Source organism: Mustelus asterias, chromosome 6 (genome assembly GCF_964213995.1).
Source record: "Mustelus asterias chromosome 6, sMusAst1.hap1.1, whole genome shotgun sequence".
NCBI classification, from domain to species: domain Eukaryota; kingdom Metazoa; phylum Chordata; class Chondrichthyes; order Carcharhiniformes; family Triakidae; genus Mustelus; species Mustelus asterias.
Genome location: NC_135806.1, coordinates 137019649 through 137046337, shown reverse-complemented (window position 1 = coordinate 137046337; position 26689 = coordinate 137019649). Strand labels below are relative to the sequence as shown.

The 26689-nt window shown below is 45.2% G+C and overlaps 1 protein-coding gene across 1 annotated transcript in view; it reads left to right on the top strand.

Annotated features, from left to right (window-relative positions):
* LOC144495168 (G protein-coupled receptor kinase 6-like) overlaps positions 1–26689 on the top strand; it is a 141496-nt gene that overhangs the window by 66462 nt on the left and 48345 nt on the right. Inside the window, exon 3 of the mRNA XM_078215163.1 lies at positions 22333–22445. Within this exon, the coding sequence (XP_078071289.1) occupies positions 22333–22445 (113 nt within the window). The remainder of the gene's footprint in view (positions 1–22332; positions 22446–26689) is intronic.

Below are 26689 nucleotides of genomic sequence, written 5' to 3'. Positions count from 1 at the left end.
CTGGAATCCATTATTAAAGAGGAGATAGCAGGGCATCTGGATAGAAATGGTTCAATCAATCAGACGCAGCATGGATTCATGAGGGGAAAGTCGTGCTTGACGAACATGTTGGATTTTTATGAAGATGTGACTAGGGCGGTTGATGGAGGAGAACCGGTGGATGCGGTGTTTTTGGATTTCCAAAAGGCGTTTGATAAGGTGCCCCATAAAAGGCTGCTGAAGAAGATTAGGGCACACGGAGTTGGGGGTAGTGTGTTAAAGTGGATTGGGGACTGGCTATCCGACAGGAAGCAAAGAGTCGGAATAAATGGGTGTTTTTCCGGTTGGAGGAAGGTAACTAGTGGCGTGCCGCAGGGATCGGTACTCGGGCCGCAACTATTTACCATTTATATAGATGATCTGGAGGAGGGGACGGAGTGTAGGGTAACGAAGTTTGCAGACGACACAAAGATAAGCGGAAAAGTGAATCGTGTGGAGGACGGAGAAGATCTGCAGAGAGATTTGGACAGGCTGAGTGAGTGGGCGAGGATATGGCAAATGGAGTATAACGTTGAGAAATGCGAGGTTATACACTTTGGAGGAAATAATAACAAATGGGATTACTATCTCAATGGAAACAAATTAAAACATGCTACCGTGCAAAGGGACCTGGGGGTCCTTGTGCATGAGACGCAAAAGCCCAGTCTGCAGGTACAACAGGTGATCAAGAAGGCAAATGGGATGTTGGCCTATATTGCGAGGGGGATAGAATATATAAGCAGGGATGTCTTGATGCAACTGTACAGGGCATTGGTGAGGCCGCAGCTGGAATACTGTGTGCAGTATTGGTCCCCTTATATGAGGAAGGATATATTGGCATTGGAGGGAGTGCAGAGAAGGTTCACCAGGTTGATACCGGAGATGAGGGGTTTGGATTATGAGGAGAGGCTGAGGAGATTGGGTTTGTACTCGTTGGAGTTTAGAAGGATGAGGGGGGATCTTATGGAGACTTATAAGATAATGCGGGGGCTGGATAGGGTGGAGGCGGAGAGATTCTTTCCACTTAGTAAGGAAGTTAAAACTAGAGGACACAGCCTCAAAATAAAGGGGGGTCGGTTTAAGACAGAGTTGAGGAGGAACTTCTTCTCCCAGAGGGTGGTGAATCTCTGGAATTCTCTGCCCACTGAGGTGGTGGAGGCTACCTCGCTGAATATGTTTAAAGCACGGATGGATGGATTCCTGATCGGTAAGGGAATTAAGGGTTATGGGGATCAGGCGGGTAAGTGGTACTGATCCACGTCAGATCAGCCATGATCTTATTGAATGGCGGGGCAGGCTCGAGGGGCTAGATGGCCTACTCCTGCTCCTATTTCTTATGTTCTTATGTTCTTATGTTCTTCCGTGACCTGCCATCCTCTTCACATATTCAGTCTTTCGATATCTCGGTCAACACTTTTTGGCTTTAATGATTGTGTGAGATGTTTGGCTGGAGTGGCAGCTCTGTGCGCTTATTTACTAATATTAAAGTAAACCTCAATTTATTAAAAGACTAAACAGCTCCATCTTGTGCGATGAGAATGTTAATTGAGATCACTGCTGTAGATGACACTGTTCAGTTTTCACAAGATCATTGCAGTTAGACTCACTCCTGGCCTCTTGCTGTGCTGCTCTGACTCCCTGTCTCTATTCTCAAAGTGGACAGTCATTTGAATGATTTTCTTTATTCATTCATGGGACATGGGTGTCACTGGCTGGCCAGGATTTATTGCCCATTCCTAGTTACCCGAGGGCAGTGGAGAGTCAACCACATTGCTGTGGGTCTGGGGTTACATGTAGACCAGGTAAGAATGGCAGATATCCTTACCTAAAGGACATTAGTGAACCACATGGGTTTTTCTGATAATGGTTTCATGGCATCAATGGATTCTTAATTCCAGATTTTTTTGTTTATTGAATTCAAATTCCACTATCAGCCGTGGCGGGATTTGAACCTGGCTCCCCAGAACATTAGCTGAGTTTCTGGATTAATAATCTAGCAATAACACCATTAGGACATCGTCTCCCCATCTGTCCAAAGATACCATACAATCCTCTTATTTGCCACCTTAAATGTCTCTTAAATGATTTTTTACCTTCCAAGGGTCTGTTCCAAGTGGTGAGCACTCTCTGTGTGTAATATAAATTCTAAATGTATATCTATCTTGTTCGAACCTGTTGTCCGACCCTCACAATTTAATTAAATAACATTCCGGTGTCGATTTCATTTTGAATAAGTAACTTGTTCCCTTGGAACTTGGCATGTCAGATTTTCTCTGCAATGACAATAAATTTTCTCCAAGTCTTACCTCACAACTCAGACCTTTTTTTGTCCCAGAACTCTGCTTCACAGCTGGAATGTTTCTTGGTGAGCAGTACTGGATACAGTCCTCGGTGTGACCTGACCACAGACTGGACAGTTTGTGCGCCACTCCTGTGACTCTTGAGAATCGCTGCACTATTTCAATTCCGGCCTCCTGAACATCTCTGGTTTTCTTTGCTTTGTCACTCGTGGCCTTTTCCTCCAGTTGTCTAGGCCCGAAGCTCTGAAATTCCCCGCTCCATCTCTTGTAAGACGCTGCTTAGAGCTACCTCTTTGGCAAAGCTTTTGGGATTCTGGCCTAACTGCATCTTGCATGGGTCAATGTAAGGTTTTTGTCTGAAAACTCAGCTGGGAACCACCTTGCGGTACCTTGCCATATTAAAGCCACTATATAAATACAAGGTGTAGGTGGTTCAGTATTCAGTTGGATTTGTTGGTGACTGCTCTACAATGGGTAGACATGTGGAGTTCCCAAAGATCTTTGAGTACCTGCCTTAGCTTCATCTAATTCAGCAGCAATCTTGGTGTAATGTGTGCCACCCGTCTCCTTTCTTTAAATTATTTTTTTCAATACTTTGTGCTATGGTCCCTCAGTCGATGGCAGCCAAGGTTCATCTGGTAGCGCTCTCATCTGCGAGTCAGAAGGTTATTGAGGTCAAACCCCACCCTTCAGAGACTGGAACATAAAGCCAAGGCCGACAACAGGCGTGGCATGGTGACACAGCGGTTAGCACAGCTACCTCACAGCGCTAGGGGCCCGGGTTCGATTCCGGCCTTCAGTCACTGTGTGGAGCTTGCACAGCTCTCCCCGTGTCTGTGTGGGTTTCCTCCGGGTGCTCCAGTTTCCTCCCACACTCCAAAGATGTGCGGGTTAGGTTGATTGACCATGCTAAATTGCCCCTCAGTGTCGGGGGATTAGCAGGGTAAATATGTGGGGTTACAGGAATAGGGCCTGGTTGGGAGTGTGGTCAGTGCAGACTCGATGGGCCGAATGGCCTCCTTCTGCACTGTAGAGATTCTGTGAACCCCAGTGCAGTACTGAGGGAGTGCTGCATTGTCAGAGGTGCTGCCTTTTGAATGAGATGTTAAACTGAGGCTATGTCTGTTCTTTCAGGTGAGTATGACAGATCTTATTTCAAAAAAGAGCAGGGGAATTCGCCCCGGTGTCCTGGCTGTTCATTCAGCGGAAAGGGACTTCACTTGCAAGCAATAAAAGAACTAACTTCAGAAAGTAAATCAAAGAAAAAGGTTTAATAAAGAAACTTCATTACACCAATGCTCAGGCCACACCCTGGGCCACACAAGCTCCCCACAATCCCCATCTGCTTTCTATTTATAGAAATGTAATCAATGGTAACATGCTGTGAGGGTCAGCTGACCATCACATCATTTTGCCATTGGTTACATTGTTCACCTGATTAGCTGATCCTCGCAGCATGTTATCATTGATTACATTATAACGATTCCAATGTTATCATCGGTTACATTATAACACTGGCCAATATTGATCTCTTGTTCACCATCAATTAAAGACAAAGCATTATTTGGTCAATATCACATTGTGGGAGCTTGCTGTGCACACATTTCCTAGATTAAGACTAAACTTCAGTACCTGATTGGTTGTAAAGTACATTGGATCTCCTGAGGTTAAGAATGGTGTTCTAGAAAGGCAAGCCTTTAGGGTGTCCAGTCTATAAAACAAGCCCTTGTACGTCAAGGAGCAAGCCACCATCAAACGGACTCTATTGGCACAAAAACAGATGGCGTCATGCCTTTTTGGAAAACGCAACAGTTTGGCCTGGTTGCACCTTGGCTGGGTTTCCAATTTCTAATTCACTTCATTAAGATTGATGGCTGGTTTGTGAGTTTTGGCTAAAGAATTGTTTACACATCCGTTCTGAATTAGTGTTCTGCAGTCACCATTACATAACTGGTGCCAATGTATGTACTTGGCATCGTTGCACTGCAAAGATGTGGCTTCCTTGGGGGAGTGCAGTCTATAACAATCTCCATAGAGCGCAAGAGTTTTGAACTTCCAGTGATTTGTTGAAAGAATGTTTTGAAACTTTCACTGTAACAAATGACTGAAAAATAAAACCATGGAGTAAACGCTGTTTTCATTTTGTAAACAACTTGTAGTTTAACTGCAGGAAATGACATCCCTCTTGTATACTTATCACCCTAATCTCTGCAGAATTATAGCAAATAACCACAGTTACTCCCATCTTTCAGTATTTCCTGCTCCACTGAGCAGTAACTTCAGGTGCCTGGCTCTAGACATATTCCTTAGTTTTAAAACCCACCACCAACAGTAGAGCCCTTCCCAGTGATTCTTCTTCCCAATGACCGTGCCAGAACAAATCTCCCAGAATCTGCAGAAGGTTGCTGGATGCGTCTCTACAACCAGAGGCCGTCTCCCTCCTGCATCTGGCTGTGCTCACAAAGTTGAGCAACTTTTTCTCTCTGCTGTCCACACACAATCTCTGCTGTCAGGCAGTAATATTCATTGATTTGTAGAGAAGCCTGTAACCTGATCTCAAAATGGCTTGATCTGCCCTCTTCCCCATGACAACATGGAATGCTTCCCCATGACAACATGCCTTGTATTGGGGCAGCAATACTAATTAGCTATCTTTCACCTCAGCTCCTTTCACCTTAGAAGTGAATCAATAGTTTATAACACAACTGTTTGACAGAAGAGTTTTCAATTTCTGGTGTTGGGTAACCAGAAATCAATGTGGGTCAGTGGGTACGTGGGCCAATGGGTGCAAGGGGCTTGATGCAAGCCGTTGTTCTGACAGAACAACACCTTTTCTGAGAGTTTGGGAGACTTGTAGTCTACTTGGGTAAACTCAGAGGTTGCTGCTTTTGTCTCAAAGCACAAATACTTTGCACCTGTTCTCAGTAAAACAATCTAAACCTTCCTCTGATCTTTAACAATTGAACCATCCAGGCTTACTGTCAGGCAGACTGCATAACAGGCCACATGACTGCCTTAAATTCACCCTAAATTTATAGCTGCTGTCCCAAAATATAACAATTGAATAAACCTCATAATTGTAATGAGTGATTCAATGTAGACAACAAGGTGTAGCTGAAGCAATGAACGCAGATAGGATTTCCAAGGCAGGACACTGGGTACAAGCTCTGAGGTTTATGAATCTGTTGTATTGAAGGATGGGAAGTAGTTTCAAACCAGGAACATCTGCTGCTGCTCTTGTTCCTGTGAAGAATAGGAATAGAAAAAGAAATGAAAATAAATATTTCTGTTTATTTGTTCCTGGGATGAGTGTCACTGGCACTGTTGCCATTATTTGTTTCCTATCAACTGCCCTTGAGAAAGGTTGCTAATCTTTGGAATTCTCCACCCAGATGTTGCTCACCCATTGAATACAGTCAGGGCTGAGATTGATAGATTTTAGTACTAAGGAAATTGAGGAACATGAAGGGAAAGTGGGAAGGTCATATTGGAGCAGGAGTTCAGCCAAGGTCTTATGGAATGGTGGGGAGGGCTCGAGAATAGTTTGACAAAAACCTCCTCCTCCTCCTCTTATCTAGTAGTGATATTGTCATTGGGCGAGTAATCCAAGATCCAGGGTAATGCTCTGGGGACCTGGGTTCAAATCCCACCATGATGTGAAATTGTCCGTGTTGAACTGGGGTAGGCACAGTAAGTAGTCTCACAACACCAGGTTAAAGTCCAACAGGTTTATTTGGTAGTGACTCACCTGATTTAGGAGCGGCGCTCCGAAAGCTCGTGCTACCAAATAAACCTGTTGGACTTTAACCTGGTGCTGTGAGACTAAATCCCACCGTAACAGATGATGAAATTTGAATTCAAATGGTTCAATGGTAGTTGGCACTGCTGCCTCACATCGCCAGGGACCCGGGTTCGATTCGGCCTTGGGTCACTGTCTTGTGGAGTTTGCACGTTCTCCCTGTGTCTGCGTGGGTTTCCTCCGGGTGCTCCGGTTTCCTCCCACATTCAAAGATGTGCAAGTTAGGTGGATTGGCCATGGTAAATGCATGGGGTTATGGGGATAGGGCGGAGGGGAGGGTCTGGGTGGGATGCTCTTTTAGAGTGTCGATGCAGACTCGATGGGCTGAATGGCCTCTTTCTGCACTGCAGGAATTCTATGGTTCACTAAAAGCCTAATTATGACCGTGAAACCACTGTTGATTGTTGTTTTTTTAAAAACCCTCTGGTTTACTGATGTCCCTTTAGGGAAGGAAATCGGTCATCCTTACCCGGTCTGAGGTACAACAACCTGATTGACTCGGAATTGGCCTAGCAGTTCAAGGGTAATTGGGGAGGGCAATAAATGCTGGATCAGACAGCGACGCCCACATCCCAGGAATGAATAAAAATAAAATCTGCCTACATTCAACAGTTAGTTACATTCTGGCAGAGATTGAAGGATTACCTTCTCGTTGGTGTGCTACGTGACACCAGAGGTATCATAAGACCATAAGACATAGGAGCGGAAGTAAGGCCATTCGGCCCATCGAGTCCACTCCACCATTCAATCATGGTTGATTTCAACTCCATTTACCCGCTCTCTCCCCATAGCCCTTAATTCCTCGAGAAATCAAGAATTTATCAATTTCTGTCTTGAAGACGCTTAACGTCTCGGCCTCCACAGCCCTCTGTGGCAATGAATTCCACAGACCTACCACTCTCTGGCTGAAGAAATTTCTCCTCATCTCTGTTCTAAAGTGACTCCCTTTTATTCTAAGGCTGTGCCCCCGCGTCCTAGTCTCCCCTGCTAATGGAAACAAATTCCCTACGTCCATCCTATCTAAGCCGTTCATGGGGATTACTGAGTGATCTAACTGTAAAGTTTAAAATGGTTTAAGGTTTTGATGGGGCAGATGGTTTCCTCGGGTGGGGGAAATACAGAGGAAGAGAGCAGGACCTTAGAAATAAGAGCTGGTTCGTCCAGGGGGTGGGTGATGTCTTGAAGCACTTCTTGACACACACTAAGCAGGGGAGTTATCCATGTTGTCCTGGCCAATAATGCTCCCTCAATCCGCATTAATAAAACAGATGATCTGGCTACGACCACATCGCTGTGTGAGAGATTTTGTTACACGCACGTCGTCTACCCCCTTACCTACATCACAACAATGCCAACACTTTGGGGGAGAGGAGGTGGCATAGTACCTCCTGGTTATCATGGAATCGTAGACTCCTACAGTGCAGAAGGAAGCCTTTCGGCCCATCTGGTCTGCACCAACCACAATCCCATCTAGGCCCTATCCCCCGTAAACCCATTCATTTAGCCCAGCTAGTCTCCCTGACACAAAGGAACAATTTAGCATGGCCAATCCACCTAACCTGCACACCATTGGACTGTGGGAGGAAACCGGAGCACCCGGAGGAAACCCACGCAGACACGGGGGAGAATGTGCAAACTTCACACAGACAGTGGAATCGAACCCGGGTCCCGAGACTGCAGTGCCAACCACTATGCCACTATTATGTTACTGGTCTAGTCCTTCAGAGGCCCAGGATAATTCTCCATGGACACGGGTTCAAAGGTACAATATAAATTAAAATTAATTCCTGTTGGTTTTAAACTTAAGATCAGCAAACTCAACTTGCACTGCTAAACAAGCGTTCATCCAAAACCTCCAGGCTAGAACATCAATCTTAGATTGGATCTGGAACTTTGCTGGATTTGTATTGAACGTGTCACACGTAATCCACTTAATAAATTATCTAAAACTTGTATCAGTAAAGCTGCTAATGTCCTGACCAGTTATAGAGACACACGGACTGTAGGGGGTTAACTAATGGTTTTGGCAGGTTGGCCATGACTTGTTGCCCCATATTGACTGACTGAGATGGATAAATTCCAATGTGCTGAACTGAACAAAAGAGGTATTCTGTTCAAACTTCCTTATGTAATGTTAACAATTGATAAGCAAGAGTATTGGCAGGAAGGAGTAATCAGCCGACTGATTTTTATGTTGGTTCCATGGTGTGGGTTTGCTCTAACCAGGAGCTGAGTTGAGAGCAGCCAAATCACGAAAAAATGCTTTGTTGTACGAAGGTGCAAATTGTGCAAGAAAGGCTTGAACACTTCATAACCCTTTGGCCCTGTCATGGCCCCGGCCATGAGCATTGCCCCTTCGTAACTAGCCAGTAAAGCTAACCCCTCGGAGCTGAAAAAGAGAGATTTGGTTTGATGTGATTTGATTTATTATTGTCACATGTATTAACATACAGTGAAAAGTATTGTTTCTTGCACGCTATACAGTCAAAGCATACCGTTCATAGAGAAGGAAATGAGAGAGTGCAGAATGTAGTGTTACAGTCATAGCTAGGGTGTGGAGTGTAGAAAAAGATCAACTTAATGCAAGCCAAGTCCATTCAAAAGTCTGACAGCAGCAGGGAAGAAGTTGTTCTTGAGTCGGTTGGTACATGACCTCAGACTTTTGTATCTTTTTCTGGAAAGAAGAAGGTGGAAGAGAGTGTGTCCGGGGTGCGTGGGGTCCTTGATTATGCTGGCTGCTTTGCTGAGGCAGTGGGAAGTGTAGGCAGAGTCAGTGGTTGGGAGGCTGGTTTGTATGATGGATTGGGCTACATTCACGACCTTTTGTAGTTTCTTGGGGGTGAGCTGAGGGATGGTGGTGGGTAAAGAGGGAGGAACCTGTGCTTACCCCAGGAAAACTGCTTTGGGGAAAATCACTTCCCAACTCCCTTTAACGAAAGAACATCCATCCTCCTTGCACAACCTTGTCTTGTCCCAAAGCCCTTTGCAACCAATGAAATATTTCAGAAATGTAGTCACTGTTGCGTTGCTGGCAAAGTGGCAGCCAATTTACATCAAGTGAACAGCAATGATCAGATAATCTCTTTGTAGTGATATAGGGCTGAGGGGTACATACTGAGCAGGACTTCACAGAGAATTTCCTGTTCTTCTTTGAAATAGTGTAGGAGGTGGGGAATCCTTGAGAAACCTCCATTTAGTGTCTCATGCAAAATATGGCAGCCCCGACAGTGCAGCACTCCTTCAGTACTGCACTGGGACTGTCAGACTGGATTTTGTACTCCAGTCATTGGCGTGGAAGCAATCAAGCGAGTCGTTGAGAGATTATTGTTGACCCAAATCCAATCATTCAACGGATAGGGCGGTGTGAGGAAGACTGGAAATCCTCCCAATAAACTCGAAAGGTTTTATGAGTGAGTTGGCAACTTGCCCAGACCCGTGACAACAGCACCAGAGATTTTGCTTGATAATTAGACCAGGGCACTTGAACAGATGTTGCCTGAATTAGTGATGGGCTGCATCCACCCAAGTGGCTCCATCGAGTCCGTCTACACCGTGGGCTGCGGGTGTGGTTGCATGGTTCAGAGTCAGGATCTCTCTCTGGTTTATGTTAGGAGGGGACAGTAAGATAGCAATAGGAAATTGCAAAGGGACATTAGACAAACTACGTTCGATGAAGTTCAATGAGGGGAAGTGTGAGGTCATCCGTTCTGAATCCAAGACAGGCCAAGTTGAACTCTTTTCTTAATGGTGAGAGATTGGAGCCTCAAGAGGAGCCGTGGGACTAGGTGTCGGTGTACTGATTTAACTGAAAATCAAACGCACAGGTGCAGAAAGTAATCGAAAAGGCCAAAGGGAATATTGGCTTTTATCACGACAGCTGGAACATAAGGGGAGGAAATGACGCTTTAGTTGTACAGAGCTTGGTCGGGCCTGGAGTACTGCATTCACTACTGGGCCATAAACCTCAGGAAGGATGTGGAAGGAGTACAGTGCAGATTCGCCAGAATTACTTCAGGGCTTAAATAAACATGGATTTTACTCCCTTGAGGTTGGAAGGCTTTGATCTAATCAAGGCCTTTAAAATGGCTAAGGGATTCGATAGAATCCATTTCTGGTGGGAGGATACACAACAAGGAGGCATCATCCTAAAATTTGGAGAGACCATTTAGCAGGAAAATCAGGAAACATTTTTTTTCACACGTGCATCCTACAAATTTCCCACACTCTCTCCTCCTGACCATCCCTTAAATGGCTTTGTATACTTGGGATTGAGGATTATTATCAAGGGATGTGAAACAAAGACAGGCATTTAGACTTCAGGAACTGAATACTTGCCTTTATTATCTGAGGCATTGAATATAACAGCAGGGGAGTTATGATGGAGCTGTATAAAACGCTCGTTAGGCCACAGCTAGAGTACTGTGTGCAGTTCTGGTCACCACATTATAGGAAGGATGTGATTGCACTGGAGAAGGTGCAGAGGAGATTCACCAAGATGGTGCCTGGGCTGGAGCGATTCAGCTATGAAGAGAGACTGGATAAGCTGAGGTTGTTTTCCTCCGAGCAGAGAAGGCTGAGAAGAATCTGATCGAAATGTACAAAATAATGAGGGATAGAGATAGGGTGGACAGGAAGGAACTTCTCCCCTTAGTAGAGAGGTCAGTAACCAGGGGGCAGAGATTTAAGGTAGGGAGCAGGAGATTTGAGGAGAAAACTTTGCCCCAGAGTGTGGTGGGAATCTGGAACTCTCTACCTGAAAGGGTAGTAGAGGCAGGAACCCTCAACAGTTAAGAAGCATTTAGATGAGCACTTGAAACACAATAGCATACAAGGCTGGAAAATGGGATTAGAATAGATAGGTGTTTGATGGCTGGTGCAGACATGATGGACCAAAGGGCCTTTTTTTTTTGTGCTGTAACACTCTACAGGGGGATTTTTCCCATCGCACTCACCACGGGAATTGTGGTGGGCGGCGGGCAGACCATGCAAAGGTCCGTTGACCTTAGGTGGGATTTTCTGGTTTTGGAGTGAGCGCGGCCGGAATTACTAGTGTCATTTCCACCGGGTCACCATCTCCCCCTTCTGTTTGAAGTGAGAGTGTTTGCAGATTTAGCTGTAGGAATACTGTCATTTTACCAGAATGTTAGACAACAAGCCGAGCCTGCTGTGGAAACAAGTACTACCTGCCTGTAGAATCATTATGGCTATTTGGTCCATCAAATCCATGCTAGCTCATCATAGAACAATTTGGTTAATCCCAATCCTCCCCCCCCCCCCCCCCCCCCCCCGGCATCCTCAACTGCAGAATCCCAACAGTGCAGAAGGATGCCATTTGGCCATTGAGTCTGCACCAACTCTCCAACAGAGCATCTTCCCCAGGCCCACCTCCTGCCCTATCCCCATAACCCCACCCATTTACCCTGCTAATCCCCCTAGCCCACACATCTTAGGACACTGAGGGGCAATTTAGCAAGGCCATTCCACCTAACCTTCACACCTTTCAGACTGAGGGAGGAAACTGGAGCACCAGGAAGAAACCCACGCAGACACGGGGAGGATATGCAAACTCTGCACAGACAGTAACCCACGGCTGGAATTGAACCTGGGTCCCTGGCGCTGTGAGGCGGCAGTGCTAACCACTGTGCTGCACCCCCTTTGATCCCTGCGGCTGTGCAAGTTTATTTCCTTTAAATGCCCATAGCTTCATTGACCATTGCCACTTCTGCTGGGGCCTTCTGTTACTCAAGTAAAAGTAACGTTTATTTATTAGTCACAAGTAAGGCTTACATTAACACTGCAATGAAGTTATTGTGAAATTCCCCAAGTCACCACACTCCGGCGCCTGTTTGGGTCAATGCACCTAACCAGCACATCTTTCAGAATGTGGGAGGAAACCGGAGCATCCGGAGGAAACCCACGCAGACACGGGGAGAACATGCAGACTCCGCACAGAAGGTGACCCAAGCCGGGAATTGAACCCGGGTCCCTGGCGCTGTGAGGCAGCAGTGCTAACCACTGTGCCACCGTGTGGGGTGAAGCGCATTGATATTTTTATTTGTGACCCAGCACTCTGGAACACCGATACCTTTTAGAGACCTGGTCTGCAGTGTGTTGTGGTGCTGTGGTTCGCTTTTCATTTACTGCGTTTGGTGCTTTGTGGTTCCTGCGATAGGAGAGTGTAGCCTGGGCGTCCTGTGTTCACATTGTGAAATCTGCTTACTGTATCCCAACAATAAAATCATAGATTCAACAAAAATCTGTCCGTAAATCAGCTGACAGGAAAAGGGTTAGCCCAGGGAGCCAATGTACAAAATTAACAAGTCTAAGAATGTGCACTTTGATTGCATTTCATTTCACACAAAAATATTAATAAGCCTTAATTTAGAATGGAAATCGGGGGTGAATTAATGGGGAGTGTGGGACTTGAGGATACTTGTGTAAGAGTAAATAAACTGGGACGAAATGGAGCTTCTTGTGACCAGTTGGAAATTAATTAAGCCAAAAATGAGGTTCATAAACCACTTTCAATCTGTATTGGTTTTAAAATTTTTATTTGGGCAAAATATACCAAAACTCTTGATCGACTGCTGATTTATGAGACAGTGGGTTTGGCATTGCTGTAGTGGTGTAGGAAATGCGTCATCCTTTTGGACAAAGACATTCCCGGTTACGATCTGTTCAGGAGGGATATTGTGGAGTGGGGAAAGGGAGACTGATGTTACTAATCAGTCTATTGCAGTGCTATAAGGAATGAACACACTGGCATTTAAATAGCACCAATCATGCCAGCAGGGCCTCTCACTCTGTTTCACAGTCAAGGAGTTGCTGTTACGGCAAATTCCCACAAATAACAAGCGTTTTTTCTTTATACTTTCATGGGATGTGGGCATCGCTGACCAGGCCAATGTTTGTTGTCCATCCCTAATTGCCCTTGAACTGAGTGGCTTACGAAGACATTTCCCCGAGGGCAGTTAAAAGTCAACCACATTGCTGTGGCTCTGGAGTTACCTGTAGGCCAGACCAGGTGAGGATGGCAGATTTCCTTCCCTAAACGACATTAATGAACCAGATGGGTTTTTAATGTCAATCGATAGTTTCATGGCCACCATTACAGAAATTAGCTTTCAATTCCAGATTTTATGAATTGAATTTAATTTCCATCGGCTGCTAGGGTGGGATTTAAACCCATGTCCCCAAGGCATTTCACTGGGTCTCTCGATTACCAATCCAGTGGTATTACCAATCCAGTGGTATTACCACTAGGCCACCATCTCCACTGCAATCTGTTTTTATTGATTATTGTTGAAGAATAACTGCATTTAGAAACACGACCATTCAGTCCCTTGAGTCTGTTCTGTCGAAGGAAGGCTTGAAGCCTTCCTTAGGTTACCATTGACCAGAAACTGAACTGGATTAGGCATATAAATACTGCTCCTCGAGCAGGTCAGAGGCTAGGAATCCTGCAGCGAGTAACTCGTCTCCTGACTCCCTAAAGCCTGTCCAACACCTACAAGGCACAAGTCAGGAGTGTGATGGAATATTTTCCACTTAACTGAATTAGTGCAGCTCCAACGGTACTCAAGAGGCTCGATTGGTAATTAGAAATCTAAGATCAGTGGGTTTCTGCTAGACAAGGGTACAGAAGGATTTGGAGTCTCGCGGTAGCGGTGGAAGGGTGTTTTTCTGAATGGAAGTCTGTAACTAGTGGTGTTCCACAGGGATCAGTATTGGGACTGCTGCTTTTTGTAATATATATAATTGACTTGGAAGAAAACGTAGCTGGTTTGATTAGCAAGTTTGTGGATAATACTAAGATTGGCGGAGTTGCGGATAGTGATAAAGATTGTTAGAGAATACAGCAGGATATAGGCTGGAAACTGTGAGGTGATGCATTTTGATAGATCCAATTCAGGTGGGAGCTATAAAATAAATGGTAGAACCATCAGGAGCATCGACACAGAGAGAGATCTGGGAGTACAGGTCCACAGATCCTTAAAAGTGGCAGCACAGGTGGAAAAGGTGGTGAAGAAAATATATGGCATGTTTGTCTTCATCAGCCGGGGCATCGAGTATAAAAGTTGACAAATTATGTTACAGTTGTATAAAACATTGGTTTTATATCCCGAAGGAGCTGTTCCTCTGCTGTACTGTCCTTTATTCTATATAAAGCCACAATACAGATTAGCGATGATCATGGCAGAATGTAATCAAGAGGCTCCTCACGTAACTAAGTTCCTATCGATGTAATATCTTGCCAAACACATCCCAAACACCTCAAAAGGCTTTCCCCGCACCCCACTGCCACCACCACCCCCCCCAAAAGAACTCCTTGTTTTGTTTTGGAGGATAGAGACAGTTATTCTTCATGTTTGGTACAGAATGCGAATGAGAGAGGGGTTTAGCGAAGAGGTCACTGTGCCTGGTGCCAGTCTGTCTGTGGTTTCCTTTACATTGAGTTTAAAGTTTATTTCTTTGTGTCACAAATAGAGTTACATTAACACTGCAATGAAGTCACTGAAAATCCCCTAGTCGCCACACTCTGGCGCCTGTTTGGGTACACTGAGGGAGAATTTAGCATGGCCAATGCACTTAAGCAGCACATCTTTCAGACTGTGGGAGGAAACCGGAGCACCCGGAGGAAACCCGCGCAGACACGGGGAGAATGTGCAGGCTCTGCACAGACAGTGACCCAAGCCGGGAATTGAACCCAGGTCACCTGGTACTGAGAGGCAGCAGTGCTAACCAATGTGCCACCGTGCCGCCCCTCCCATGAGTGTGTAAATGAACAGGAAGAGGTGTTCAGTCTGGACTAAAGGCTCGAATGGGAACTTGCTTGCACTAATGGATTTCCGAAGCGCGTATAGAGTGGGTGAAAATGGGTGCTATAAAAACTGGAATCAATTTAAGATAAAGCAGGAGCAATCAAAAAAAAATCTTGCCATGATGCTGAGTGAGAGTGAGAAAGGGAAATAAAATAACAAGTTTATTTAAATTTATCCAGCATTGTAACCCAGAGAGTGTGGTTGGGAGGAAGTTAGAACCTTTTGAGGACAAATATGGGCACACAAACAGGTCCATTAACGATTCACCTGATAAAGGAGCAGTGCTCCGAAAACTCGTGCTACCAAATAAACCTGTTGGACTTTAACCCGGTGTTGAGAGACTTCTTACTGGGTCCATTAACCTAATTTCATAGCCATAGACATTCTCCCCACCCAATAGAAATGAAGAAAGATTTTTTAAAAACATCAACCAAGGGGAAGAAATTTTGCAAATCCCAGTCTGACTCCTGATGTGGTGAAATGAGTCCCAGAGATCACTGGGGTGGAATATCAACAGGAGGTGGTAAACATGTGATGTAATCTCGTATAGATGTTTTTTGAAAACTGTGGGTGTCAACATCCAATGCGTGCTCTGTATACTTCAGAGAATTCTGTCACCACCAGAGCACACGTTCCAGGTAACCTCCGGGGATTGGCTAAACAATGGTTGAGCAATACCAAGGAGCAAGGTTTGTGAGGTGATGACAGTCGTTAGAAAGACCTGCATTTCTCTGTTGCGTCTTCCTTTCACTACTTCCTGAACATCTCGAAGCGGCTTGCAACTAGTTGAGTAGTATTGAAGTATAGCTACTGTTGTATTGTAGGAAATGCAGCAGCCAATTGGACTTCAAGGAGTCCCGGGCAGCACGGTGGCACAGTGGTTAGCACTGCTGCCTCTCCGCACCAGGGACCCGGGTTCGATTCCGGCCTTGGGTCACCGTCTGTGTAGAGTTTGCACGTTCTCCCCGTGTCTGCGTTGGTTTCCTCCCTCCCTCCAAAGATGTGTAGGTTAGGTTGATTGGACCTGTTAAATTGCTCCTTAGTGGCAGGGGGATTAGCAGGGTAAATACATGGGGTTATGGGGATAGGGCCTGGGAGGGATTGTTGATGGTGCAGGCTTGATGGGCCAAATTGCCTCCTTCTGTACTGTAGGGATTCTGAGTCAAAATCTAGAGAAGTTCCAATTGATTTGAAAATACACAAGGGTAGTTCATTAGGTCAAGAATGGTGGCAGTAAAGTCAGGACATGGGATGCAAACATGTGAATTAGGAGCAGGAATGGGCTATTTGATCCCCTGAGCCTGCTCCGCCATTCAGTTAGATCATAGCTGGCAGGGAGGCAGTGGCACAGTGGTACTGTCACTGGACTAGAATTCCAGAGAACCCAGGACTCGGGTTTGAATCCCACCACGGCAGATGGTGAAATTTAAATTCAATAAAAATCTGGAATTAAAGTTCCATTGTCAATTGTTCGCTGATGTCCTTTTGGGAAGGAAATCTGCCATCTTTACCTGGTCTGGCCTACATGTGACTCAGCAGTGCTGTTGACTCAAGTGACCTCGCTCAGTTCCAAGGCAATAAATCCTGACCTGGCCAGTGAGTGCTCCCCACATCCCATGAATGAACTTTATAAAGATGCAGTCTCCCTAAATGCAGACTGGGCGACCACTTTGCAGAACGCTTTCAATCAGTCCACAAGCGTGACCCCAAACTTCCTGTTGTTTGCCATTTCAATTCACTATCTTTCTCTCCTGCCCACATATCCATCCTTGACCTGATACAATGCTCCAATGAAGCCCAATATAAACTAGAGGAACAACATCTCATCTTCTGATTAGGCACGCTACATCCCTCAGGACTCAATATTGAGTTCAACAACCTTTTAGACTGACCTTTCTCCTCTATCTTGACCCAGCCTTTTCTGTGTCCCAATGCAAAGCACCACTATACCCCTCCCCCCACTGGGCCATCTGTCACTTGTTCTTTGGTTTTGCTTTCACTGAGCATTGAACTTTGACGACCTGACCTAATAGGAGAACAAAGTTTCAGTAGGGGAACATGTGGCAAACAGTGACCACAACTCTGTTAACTTTAGGATAGTAATGGACAAGGACGAGTGTTGTCCTAAGGGTAGGGTGCTAAATTGGGGGAAGGCTAACTATAGCCGGATTAGGCAGGAATTGGTGGCCGTTGATTGGGAGAGGCTGTTCGGGGGCAAGTCCACATCTGGCATGTGGGAGTCTTTTAAGGAACAGTTGATAAGGCTGCAGTACAGGCATGTGCCTGTAAAAAGGAAGGATAGGAAAGGTAGGATTCGAGAGCCGTGGATAACCAGGGAAATTGAGGATCTGATCAAAAAGAAGAGAGGCGTACGTTAAGTCCAGGCAACTGAAAACAGATGGAGCTCTGGAGGAATACAGAGAGAGTAGGAAAGAACTCAAACGGGGAGTTAGAAGGGCAAAAAGAGGTCACGAAATGTTCTTGGCAGATAGGATTAAGGAGAATCCTAAGGCATTTTATTCATATATTAGGAACAAAAGAGTTGTCAGGGAAAAAGTCGGACCTCTCAGGGACAAAGAAGGGGAATTATGCTTAGAACCCAAGGGAATAGGGGAGATTCTAAATGAATACTTTGCATCGGTATTCACAAAGGAGAGGGACTTGTTGACTGGGAGTGTCTCAGAGGAAGGTGTTGACCCGTTAGAGAGAATCTCCATTACAAGGGAGGAAGTGTTAGGTTTTTTAGGTAACATTAAAACTGACAAGCTCAGGGAGACAAGAGATGTAATTGCTGGGCCTCTGACGGAAATCTTTGTCTCTTCATTGGACACGGGTGAGGTCCCTGAGGATTGGAGGATAGCGAATGTGGTACCGTTATTTAAGAAGGGTAGCAGGGATAACCCGGGCAATTATAGGCCAGTGAGCTTGACGTCCGTGGTAGGGAAGTTGTTGGAGAGAATTCTTAGAGACAGGACGTATGCGCATTTAGAACGGAACAATCTCATTAGTGACAGACAGCATGGTTTTGTAAGAGGGAGGTTGTGCCTTACAAATTTGGTGGAGTTTTTTGACGAAGTGACAAAAACGGTTGACGAAGGAAGGGCCATGGACGTCGTCTATATGGATTTCAGTAAGCCATTTGACAAAGTCCCTCATGGCAGGTTGGTTAAGAAGGTTAAGGCTCATGGAATACAAGGAGAGGTGGCTAGATGGGTAGAAAACTGGCTTGGCCACAGGAGACAGAGGGTAACAGTCGAAGGGTCTTTTTCCGGTGGTGTTCCGCAGGGCTCTGTACTGGGACCTCTGCTATTTGTGATATATATAAATGATTTGGAAGAAGGTGTAACTGGTGTATTCAGCAAGTTTGCGGATGACACGAAGATGGCTGGACTTGCGGATAGCGATGAACATTGTCGGGCAATACAGCAGGATATAGATAGGCTGGAAAATTGGGCGGAGAAATGGCAGATGGAATTTAATCCAGATAAATGCGAAGTGATGCATTTTGGAAGAAATAATGTAGGGGGGAGTTATACAATAAATGGCAGAGCCATCAAGAGTATAGAAACACAGAGGGACCTAGGTGTGCAAGTCCACAAATCCTTGAAGGTGGCAGCACAGGTGGAGAAGGTGGTGAAGAAGGCATATGGTATGCTTGCCTTTATAGGACGGGGTATAGAGTATAAAAGCTGGAGTCTGATGTTGCAGCTGTATAGAATGCTGGTTAGGCCACATTTGGAGTACTGCGTCCAGTTCTGGTCGCTGCACTACCAGAAGGATGTGGAGGCTTTAGAGAGAGTGCAGAGAAGGTTTACCAGGATGTTGCCTGATCGGTAAGGGAATTAGGGGTTATAGGGATCAGGTGGGTAAGTGGAACTGATTCACTTCAGATCAGCCATGAACTTATTGAATGGCGGAGCAGGCTCGAGGGGCTAGATGGCCTACCCCTGTTCCTATTTCTTATGTTCTTATGGAGGGTCTTAGCTATGAGGAGAGATTGGGTAAACTGGGCTTGTTCTCCCTGGAAAAAGGGAGAATGAGGGGAGACCTAATAGAGGTGTACAAAATTATGAAGGGTATAGATAGGGTGAACAGTGGGAAGCTTTTTCCCAGGTTGGAGGTGACGATCACGAAAGGGTCACTGGCTCAAGGTGAGAGGGGCGAGGTATAACTCGGATATCAGAGGGACGTTTTTTACACAGAGGGTGGTGGGGGCCTGGAATGCGCTGCCAAGTAGGGTGGTGGAGGCAGACACGTTGGCATTGTTTTAAGACTTACCTGGATAGTCACATGAGCAGCCTGGGAATGGAGGGATACAAATGAATGGTCTAGTTGGACCAAGGAGCGGCACAGGCTTGGAGGGCCGAAGGGCCTGTTTCCTGTGCTGTATTGTTCTTTGTTCTTTGTATTAACACTTTTAACCTTTATGCCACTCTCAGCACCTCCTTTAGTCTTTAATGCTACAATTAACATTCCATTTGTCTCATGTCCATGACACCTCCATTGATCTATCCTTCTCTCTGGCTTATCGCTGACCTTTTTCTTCTGTCCCACCACCTCCAACACATTTCTATTCCTCTTGAGCTCTGCAGAAGAGTCATACGGACTCAAAATATTAACACTATTTCTCACTCCACAGATGCTGCCAGACCACTGAGATAATCCAACATTTTCTGTTTTCAGATTTTCGGCATCCTTCTGGGTGATTTTTCTCTCTCTCTCATCACTTCTGTTTCTTGATGCTCTTGAGTGGGAAATTTTCCCCCTGTTTACCCTGTCCATACCCCCTCAGGATCTTGAATACCTCTATCAAGTCTCCTTCCTCCCAGCCTTCCTTTCTTGGGAACCTCCTTTGTCCTCTCTTCAATGTCTTCAAATTCTTCCTCAAGTATGACACCCAGAATTGGACTCAGTATTCCAGATGACACCTAACGAGCATTTATAAATTTCCTCATGGAAATTTTTGTTGGGAGGTTACATAGAACATAGAACATTACAGCGCAGTACAGGCCCTTCGGCCCTCGATGTTGCGCCGACCAGTGGTACCAATCTAAAGCCCCTCTAATCTACACTATTCCAATATCATCCATGTGTTTATCCAATAACCACTTGAACGCTCTCAACGTTGACGAGTCCACCACTGCTGCAGGCAGGGCATTCCACGCCCTTACTACTCTCTGAGTAAAGAACCTACCTCTAACATCTGTCCTATATCTCTCACCCCTCAATTTAAAGCTATGTCCCCTCGTGCTAGCCAACACCATCCGAGGAAAAAGACTCGCACTATCCACCCTATCTAATCCTCTGATCATCTTGTATGCCTCTATTAAGTCACCTCTTAACCTTCTTGTCTCTAACGAAAACAACTTCAAGCCCCTCAGCCTTTCCTCATACGATTTTCCCACCATACCAGGCAACATCCTGGTAAATCTCCTCTGCACCCTTTCCAACGCTGCCACATCTTTCCTATAATACGGCGACCAGAACTGTACGCAATACTCCAAATGTGGCCGCACTAGAGTTTTGTACCTCCTGGCTCCAAAACTCAAGGTTGTGTGGTTATGACTGTGGTTTCCTTCAAGTTCATCTGGTTATGGCTGGGTAGAGCATTTAGACCAAAATTAATCTGGGAGAAGTGTGTTGGGGGCCTCATTACAACCTTACCTTGATCCAGATGTGGATGCAAGAACTGGGTGCTCGTGGAGAGGTGGGGGGTGCCTTTGGAGAGGTGGTGGGGGGGGGGGGGGGCACTCCTGACATTTTAAGATTTAATTAAGTATGGCAAACAAAGGCCCTCTGCAATGGAGGTGTGGAGATCAAAGGAACCGCCTCCAGTGATACAGTTATATCTGTCAGAAAGGAAAATTGATGGCCTCAGTACCATAAGTATTTTTTTAGATTCCAGGAAGTGCTAAACTGGTTCATTAGCATGAGAAAGAAGAGTTATGCCTGCAATGTTAACCTGATCATCTTGATGGCAGGCCATCAGCCTTTTCTTTTAATTCATTCATGGGACATGGGCGTCGCTGGCTGGCCAGCATTTATTGCCCATCCCTAGTTGCGCTTGGAGGGCAGTTGAGAGTCAACCACATTGCTGTGGCTCTGGAGTTGCATGTAGGACAGACCAGGTAAGGATGGCAGATTTCCTTCCCTAAAAGGACATTAAGAAAGATGGGTTTTTTCGACAATGGTTTCACGATCATCAATAGGTTCTTAATTCCAGATGTTTTTATTGAATTCAAATTCCACCATCTGCCGTGGCGGGATTCAAACACTGGTCCCCAGAATGTTAGCTGAGTTTCTGGATGAATAGTCTAGTGATATCACAACGACATCGCACCATTCGATTAGATCATGGCTGTTATAGAAGTTACAGCATGGAAACAGGCCCTTCGGCCCAATTTGTCCATGCTGTCCAGTTTTTACCACTAAGCTAGTCCCAATTGCCCGCGTTTGGCCCATATCCCTCTTACCCATGTAACTGTCTAAATGTTTTTTGAAAGTCAAAATTGTACCCGCTTCTGCTACTACCTCTGGCAGCTCGAACCAGACACTCACCACCCTGTGTATGAAAAGATTGCCCCTCTGGACCCTTTATCTCTCCCCTCTCACCTTTAGACTCCCCTACCTTTTGGAAAAGATGTTGACTATCTACCTCTCCAGATTAATTTTTTTACCCATGTTTTTTTTGTTTATTTGTTAGATGTGAACATTACTGGCAAGAACAGCATTTATCGCTATTCCTATTTGCCCTGGAGAAGGTTTGGTTATTCACCTTCCTGAGTCACTGCTGTCCTTGTGACTTTGCTACCGCTGTGTTTATTGATTTTTGACTCCGTGATGAGGAGGGCAATGGAGAATTGACTGCAAGTCAGGATGACGTGTCACTTGGATGGGAACTTGCAGGTTTCCCACACATCTGTTGCTCTTGTCCTTGAGGTGTGTTTGGGAGGAGCTGTTGGAGGAGCCATGGTCAGTTACTGCCATGCCCCCTAATGCCCCTGGCCTGAAGAAGAATCTATCAATCTCAATTTTGCAATTTTTGACTGACCCTCAGCCTTGGCACCTTTTTTGGGAGGGAGAGTGTTCCAGATTTTAAGTTGGTACCCACCCTTGTGTGAAAGAAGAGGGTTCCTGTAACTAAATCCTTAAAGAAGCTGGATGAGGGAGGAAGGGAGCAAAGAACATCCTTGAGTGGTGCCAAATCTCGACTTGAGCTGGTTAATTTCGTGGAAAACTTGTTGTGGAGATTTATATTATCTGGATAACCATTATCCTCCCACATATTCAGCTTCCCATAGATTTGCAAGATGCAAGCTACTGATATCACATTGATTTATGCTGTGGCTTCTGTGCTCCGAAGGTTAATAAACCACTTTGTTTTTATTTTCAGAAAGGGATTACTACAATCTTTGTGACAAGCAACCGATTGGAAGGAACCTTTTCAGGCAGTTCTGTGAGACCCGATTAGAATTAAAGAGATGTACTGAATTCCAGGATGCGGTGGTAAGTCTGAATAAGAACATAACTAGGAGCAGGAGTGGGCCATTTGGCCCTTCGAGCCTGTTCTGCCATTCAATAAGATCATGGCTGATCTTTTTGTAGACTCAGCTCCACTTACCTGCCCGCTCACCATAACCCTTAATTCCTTTACTGTTCAAAAATTTATCTATCCTTGCCTTAGAAACATTCAATGAGGTGGCCTCAACTGCTTCACTGGGCAGGGAATTCCACAGATTCACAATCCTTTGGGTGGAGAAGTTCCTCCTCAACTCAGTCCTAAATCTGCTCCCCCTTATTTTGAGGCCCGAGTTCTGATTTCACCCGCCAGTGGAAACAATCTCCCTGCTTCTTTCTTATCGATTCCCTTCATAATCTTGTAAGTTTCTATAAGATCTTCATTTCCCCCAATCTTCTCACCCAAGCAAGAAGATTGGAGTTGCTATAGGAAAAACAGCCAAGGTGCCTTCTACCACCCGATATATCAATGATGGAAATGTTGACTAATAGGAACATAGGAATTGGGAGCAGAAGTAGGCAAATTCAGCCCCTTGAGTCTGCCCTGCCGTGGCAGTCATCAATCGTGACCTATTAGTTTACAACTGAAGTGAAGCTCGGGAAACCTCAGAGGTTGCGTTTTTGACCCAAATTCACCTATTCCTCCCAAGCATGTTGTCACATGATTTATATGCACTTTGTGACTGCTACACTCCTTGGTGGAAATCCAGATCTGGCTTCACAAGAACATCATAGGCTAAATGTCATTCACTCAATTCCCAAGGTGGTCCGAGTTAATTTGCAGGCATGATGATGGCGCAGGGTAATCTTGACTTAGAATCAATGTAAGATTCACTAATGGTTTATCACAAGCTGTTTAAACCTCTTGCATCTGTGGGGGCTTAGTGTGTGACAAATGAAAGAACAAAAAGGAAAAAATACTTATAGCACCTTTGCCCAGCTACTAGTGGTAAATGCAATCACCTTCTTAGATGCCAAGAAAAAGGAGTTTTAATATTTCTTGTTTTTGGAATATCACTTGTCATATTGTATACATCGGAAAACAAGCTTCTGGGGATTAAGACAGAAAGCTTGCAATGGTCAAACATCTGTATGTAAGATGTGAAGGCAAGTGGCCTGATATGTTTATGAACTGAGGGTGCCAGGAGAGTTTGCCCTCGGCCAACAAAGAGGTGGATTGAAGTTGGCTATTGTATTTCAAAACATATATTAGGAAGGTTATAAATAGATGAGGAGGAATAGGATAAGTTTACTAAAGGGTTGACCAATTCTGAGGAAGGAAATTTCTAAAGTACTGTAGGAAACAATAGAGGATAAGATCAAAAGGGAACACACATTTAAGAAAACACTGATGCCTGTATGTGGGTGTGGGTGTTAACTGCTGAGATCTCAAAGAAAACATTGTGGTTGCTGATAGGATCTTAAAAAAGGCAGTGTAGGTAAGGCCAGACCTGTCACACTCACAGAACTCCCCAAGTCCAAAGATGTGCGGGTTAGGTTGATTGGCCATGCTAAAATTACTCCTTAGTGTCCTGAGATGCGTAGGTTAGAGGGATTAGCGGGTAATATTTAGGGATATGGGGGTAGAGCCTGGGTAGGATTGTGGTCGGTGCAGACTCGATGGGCCAGGTGGCCTCTTTCTGCACTGTAGGATTTCTATGATTCTATGATGCTAAGAGCTTTAGGGCACTGTGTGGTAAAATTACCAGAATTGTATAGATCAGAAAATCTATAAGGACTGTTGCCTTTTAAAGGGGAATTTAACTCTTGAGTTATTTCAGCTAAGGTCTGTTTGGAAAGGTTTATAAAGTACTGTTAACTATGTCAAGCTGTTCTTGTGCTTAAGTGTAATTTGTTTATTTTAGTAAATGCTTCACTTTAATATGAAATCATCAGAAGTGGTCTGAGAAGTCACTTCCTGATTTCAGAAAACCTCATACTACACAAATTTCAAAACTGTTCTGGCAGCTGTTTCACGTTTCCTTTTGGATTTGGGCAGTTCAGCTCCAACACTCAGAAAACCCGAGTGACTTGCTTTGGTAGAATTAATGGCAGCAATTTGTCTTTGTCAAAGTGTCTTTAACAAAATAAGATGCACCAAAGTGCATCACAGGATTAGCTGCATATTAGGCCAGATGACGAGAAGTATGGGTGTCATGGTAGTACAGTGGTTAGCACTGCTGCCTCACAGCACCAGGGACCAGGGGTCGATTCCGGCCTCGGGTGACGGTCTGTGTGGAGTTTGCACATTTTCCCCGTGCCTGTGTTAAATTGCCCCTTAGTGCCAGGGGGATTAGCAGGGTAAATATGCGGGGTTACAGGATAGGGCCTGTTTGGGATTGTTGTCGATGCAGGCTCGATGGGCTGAATGACCACCACCTGCACAATAGGGATTCTATGATTAAGCTTGGTCAAAGATGTAGATTTTAAGGAGCATCTTAAAGGGGCGCAGAAGTTTAGATCATTTGTAGCTTGGGGCCTAGGCAGCTGAAGGCATAACCATTGAGGTTGCCAGATGGTTCAAGAAGGCAGCTCACCTCCACCTTCCCAAGGGCAATTAGGGATGGGCAATAAATACTGGGCCTAACCTGCGACGCCCACATTCCATGAACGAATATAAAAAATAAATTAAAATTGGGGATGTAAAAGAAGCAAGAATTAAACCTAAGAACGGCCTTTGATGCAGACCTCATGCAGTCACTCCACGGAACAAATAAAAGGCTCCTTGGTGATACGCAGTATAGTTTAAGTTTTTAAAGTTTATTTATTAGTGTCACAAGTAGACTTACATTAACACTGCAGTGAAGTTAAAGATACTCTATCCGAATGTACACCGCATTCTCGACAAAGTTGGAGAATGGACGGCACAAATTAAAGTGGGCAGGTATGATCTAATTGACATAATAGAGACGCGACTGCAGGGTGACCAAGGCTGGGAACTGAATATTGAAGGATATTCAACAAGGACGGGCAAAGAGGAAAAGGAGGTGGAGTAGCGCAGTTAATAAGGAATGAGATCAGTACATTTGTGAGAGAGGATCTTTAGATTTGGGAAGAATAACATGTTAAAAGCTGTTTGGTTGGAGCTAGGAAGTAGCAGGGGACAGCAAACATTGGTGGGAGTTGTTTATAGGCCAGCAAACAGTTGTAGTGGAGGCTCGTCCAATAAGAAGCGGAGACTGAGGGCTTGTAAACCTGTTGCTGAACCCAAACCATAGGTCCCGAGGTATAGACTGTCTAGCCATAAGCCCTGGGTGCGGCATGGTGGCACAGTGGTTAGCACTGCTGCCTCGCAGCGCCAGGGACCCAGGTTCAATTCCAGCCTTGGGTGGCTGTCTGACAAATGAAAATTAAATCAGAAAAGGCGTGGCCTGGCAGGCCACAGGTGCGTATACATGTGGACTTTGCATGCCCCTTTATGGGTTCCATGTTTTTAATCATGGTAGACGCCCAAGTGGTTGGAGATGCACCAAATGAGCTCCATTACCACTCAGACTACGAGAAATTGTGGCAAAACCTCAGCGCACATGGAATACCGGAGGTCCTGGTTTCCGATAATGGAGCGGCCTTCACCAGTGGTGATTTCCAGAACTCCATGTTCTCCAATGGTACCTGACATGTCCACACTGCACCTTATCACCCGTCGCCGAATGGGCGGTTCAAACCATCAAATCTGGTATGGAGAAATAACCAGCAGCATCTGTGGAGATTAAACTGGCACGATTTATGTTTGATTTCAGGACCACACCACACACAAGAGCTGTTACCCCAGCAGAGCTGTTAATGGCACCACAGCTTCGGGCTGATTGGGTCTACTATTCCTAAACTTGGTGGGGAGGGTGGAGTACCAATAGGAAAACCAGAAAAGAAATAATGATTCTGCAAGGACAAAGAACCTTTGCAATGGGTTTGTGGGTTTGGAAAGTGCTGCCCCAGGGAGCCTTGGTGATCTCCTGCTGTGTAACGAGAGTAATACGATGATCGTGGGTGCCTTCAATCTATATAGGGGCTGGGTAAATCTAATGAACACCAATGTTCTCCCTAACAGCATGGTGGGTGTACCTACACAAGATGGACTGCGGTTCAAGAGGGCGGCTCGACATTATCATCTCAAAGGGCAATTAGGGATGGGCGATAAATGCTGGTCTAGCCAGCGACACCCACATCCTGTAAATGAATTTTTAAAATTAGAGCTCGCTGGGGTTAATATACTGGCATTGGAAGAGGTGTGA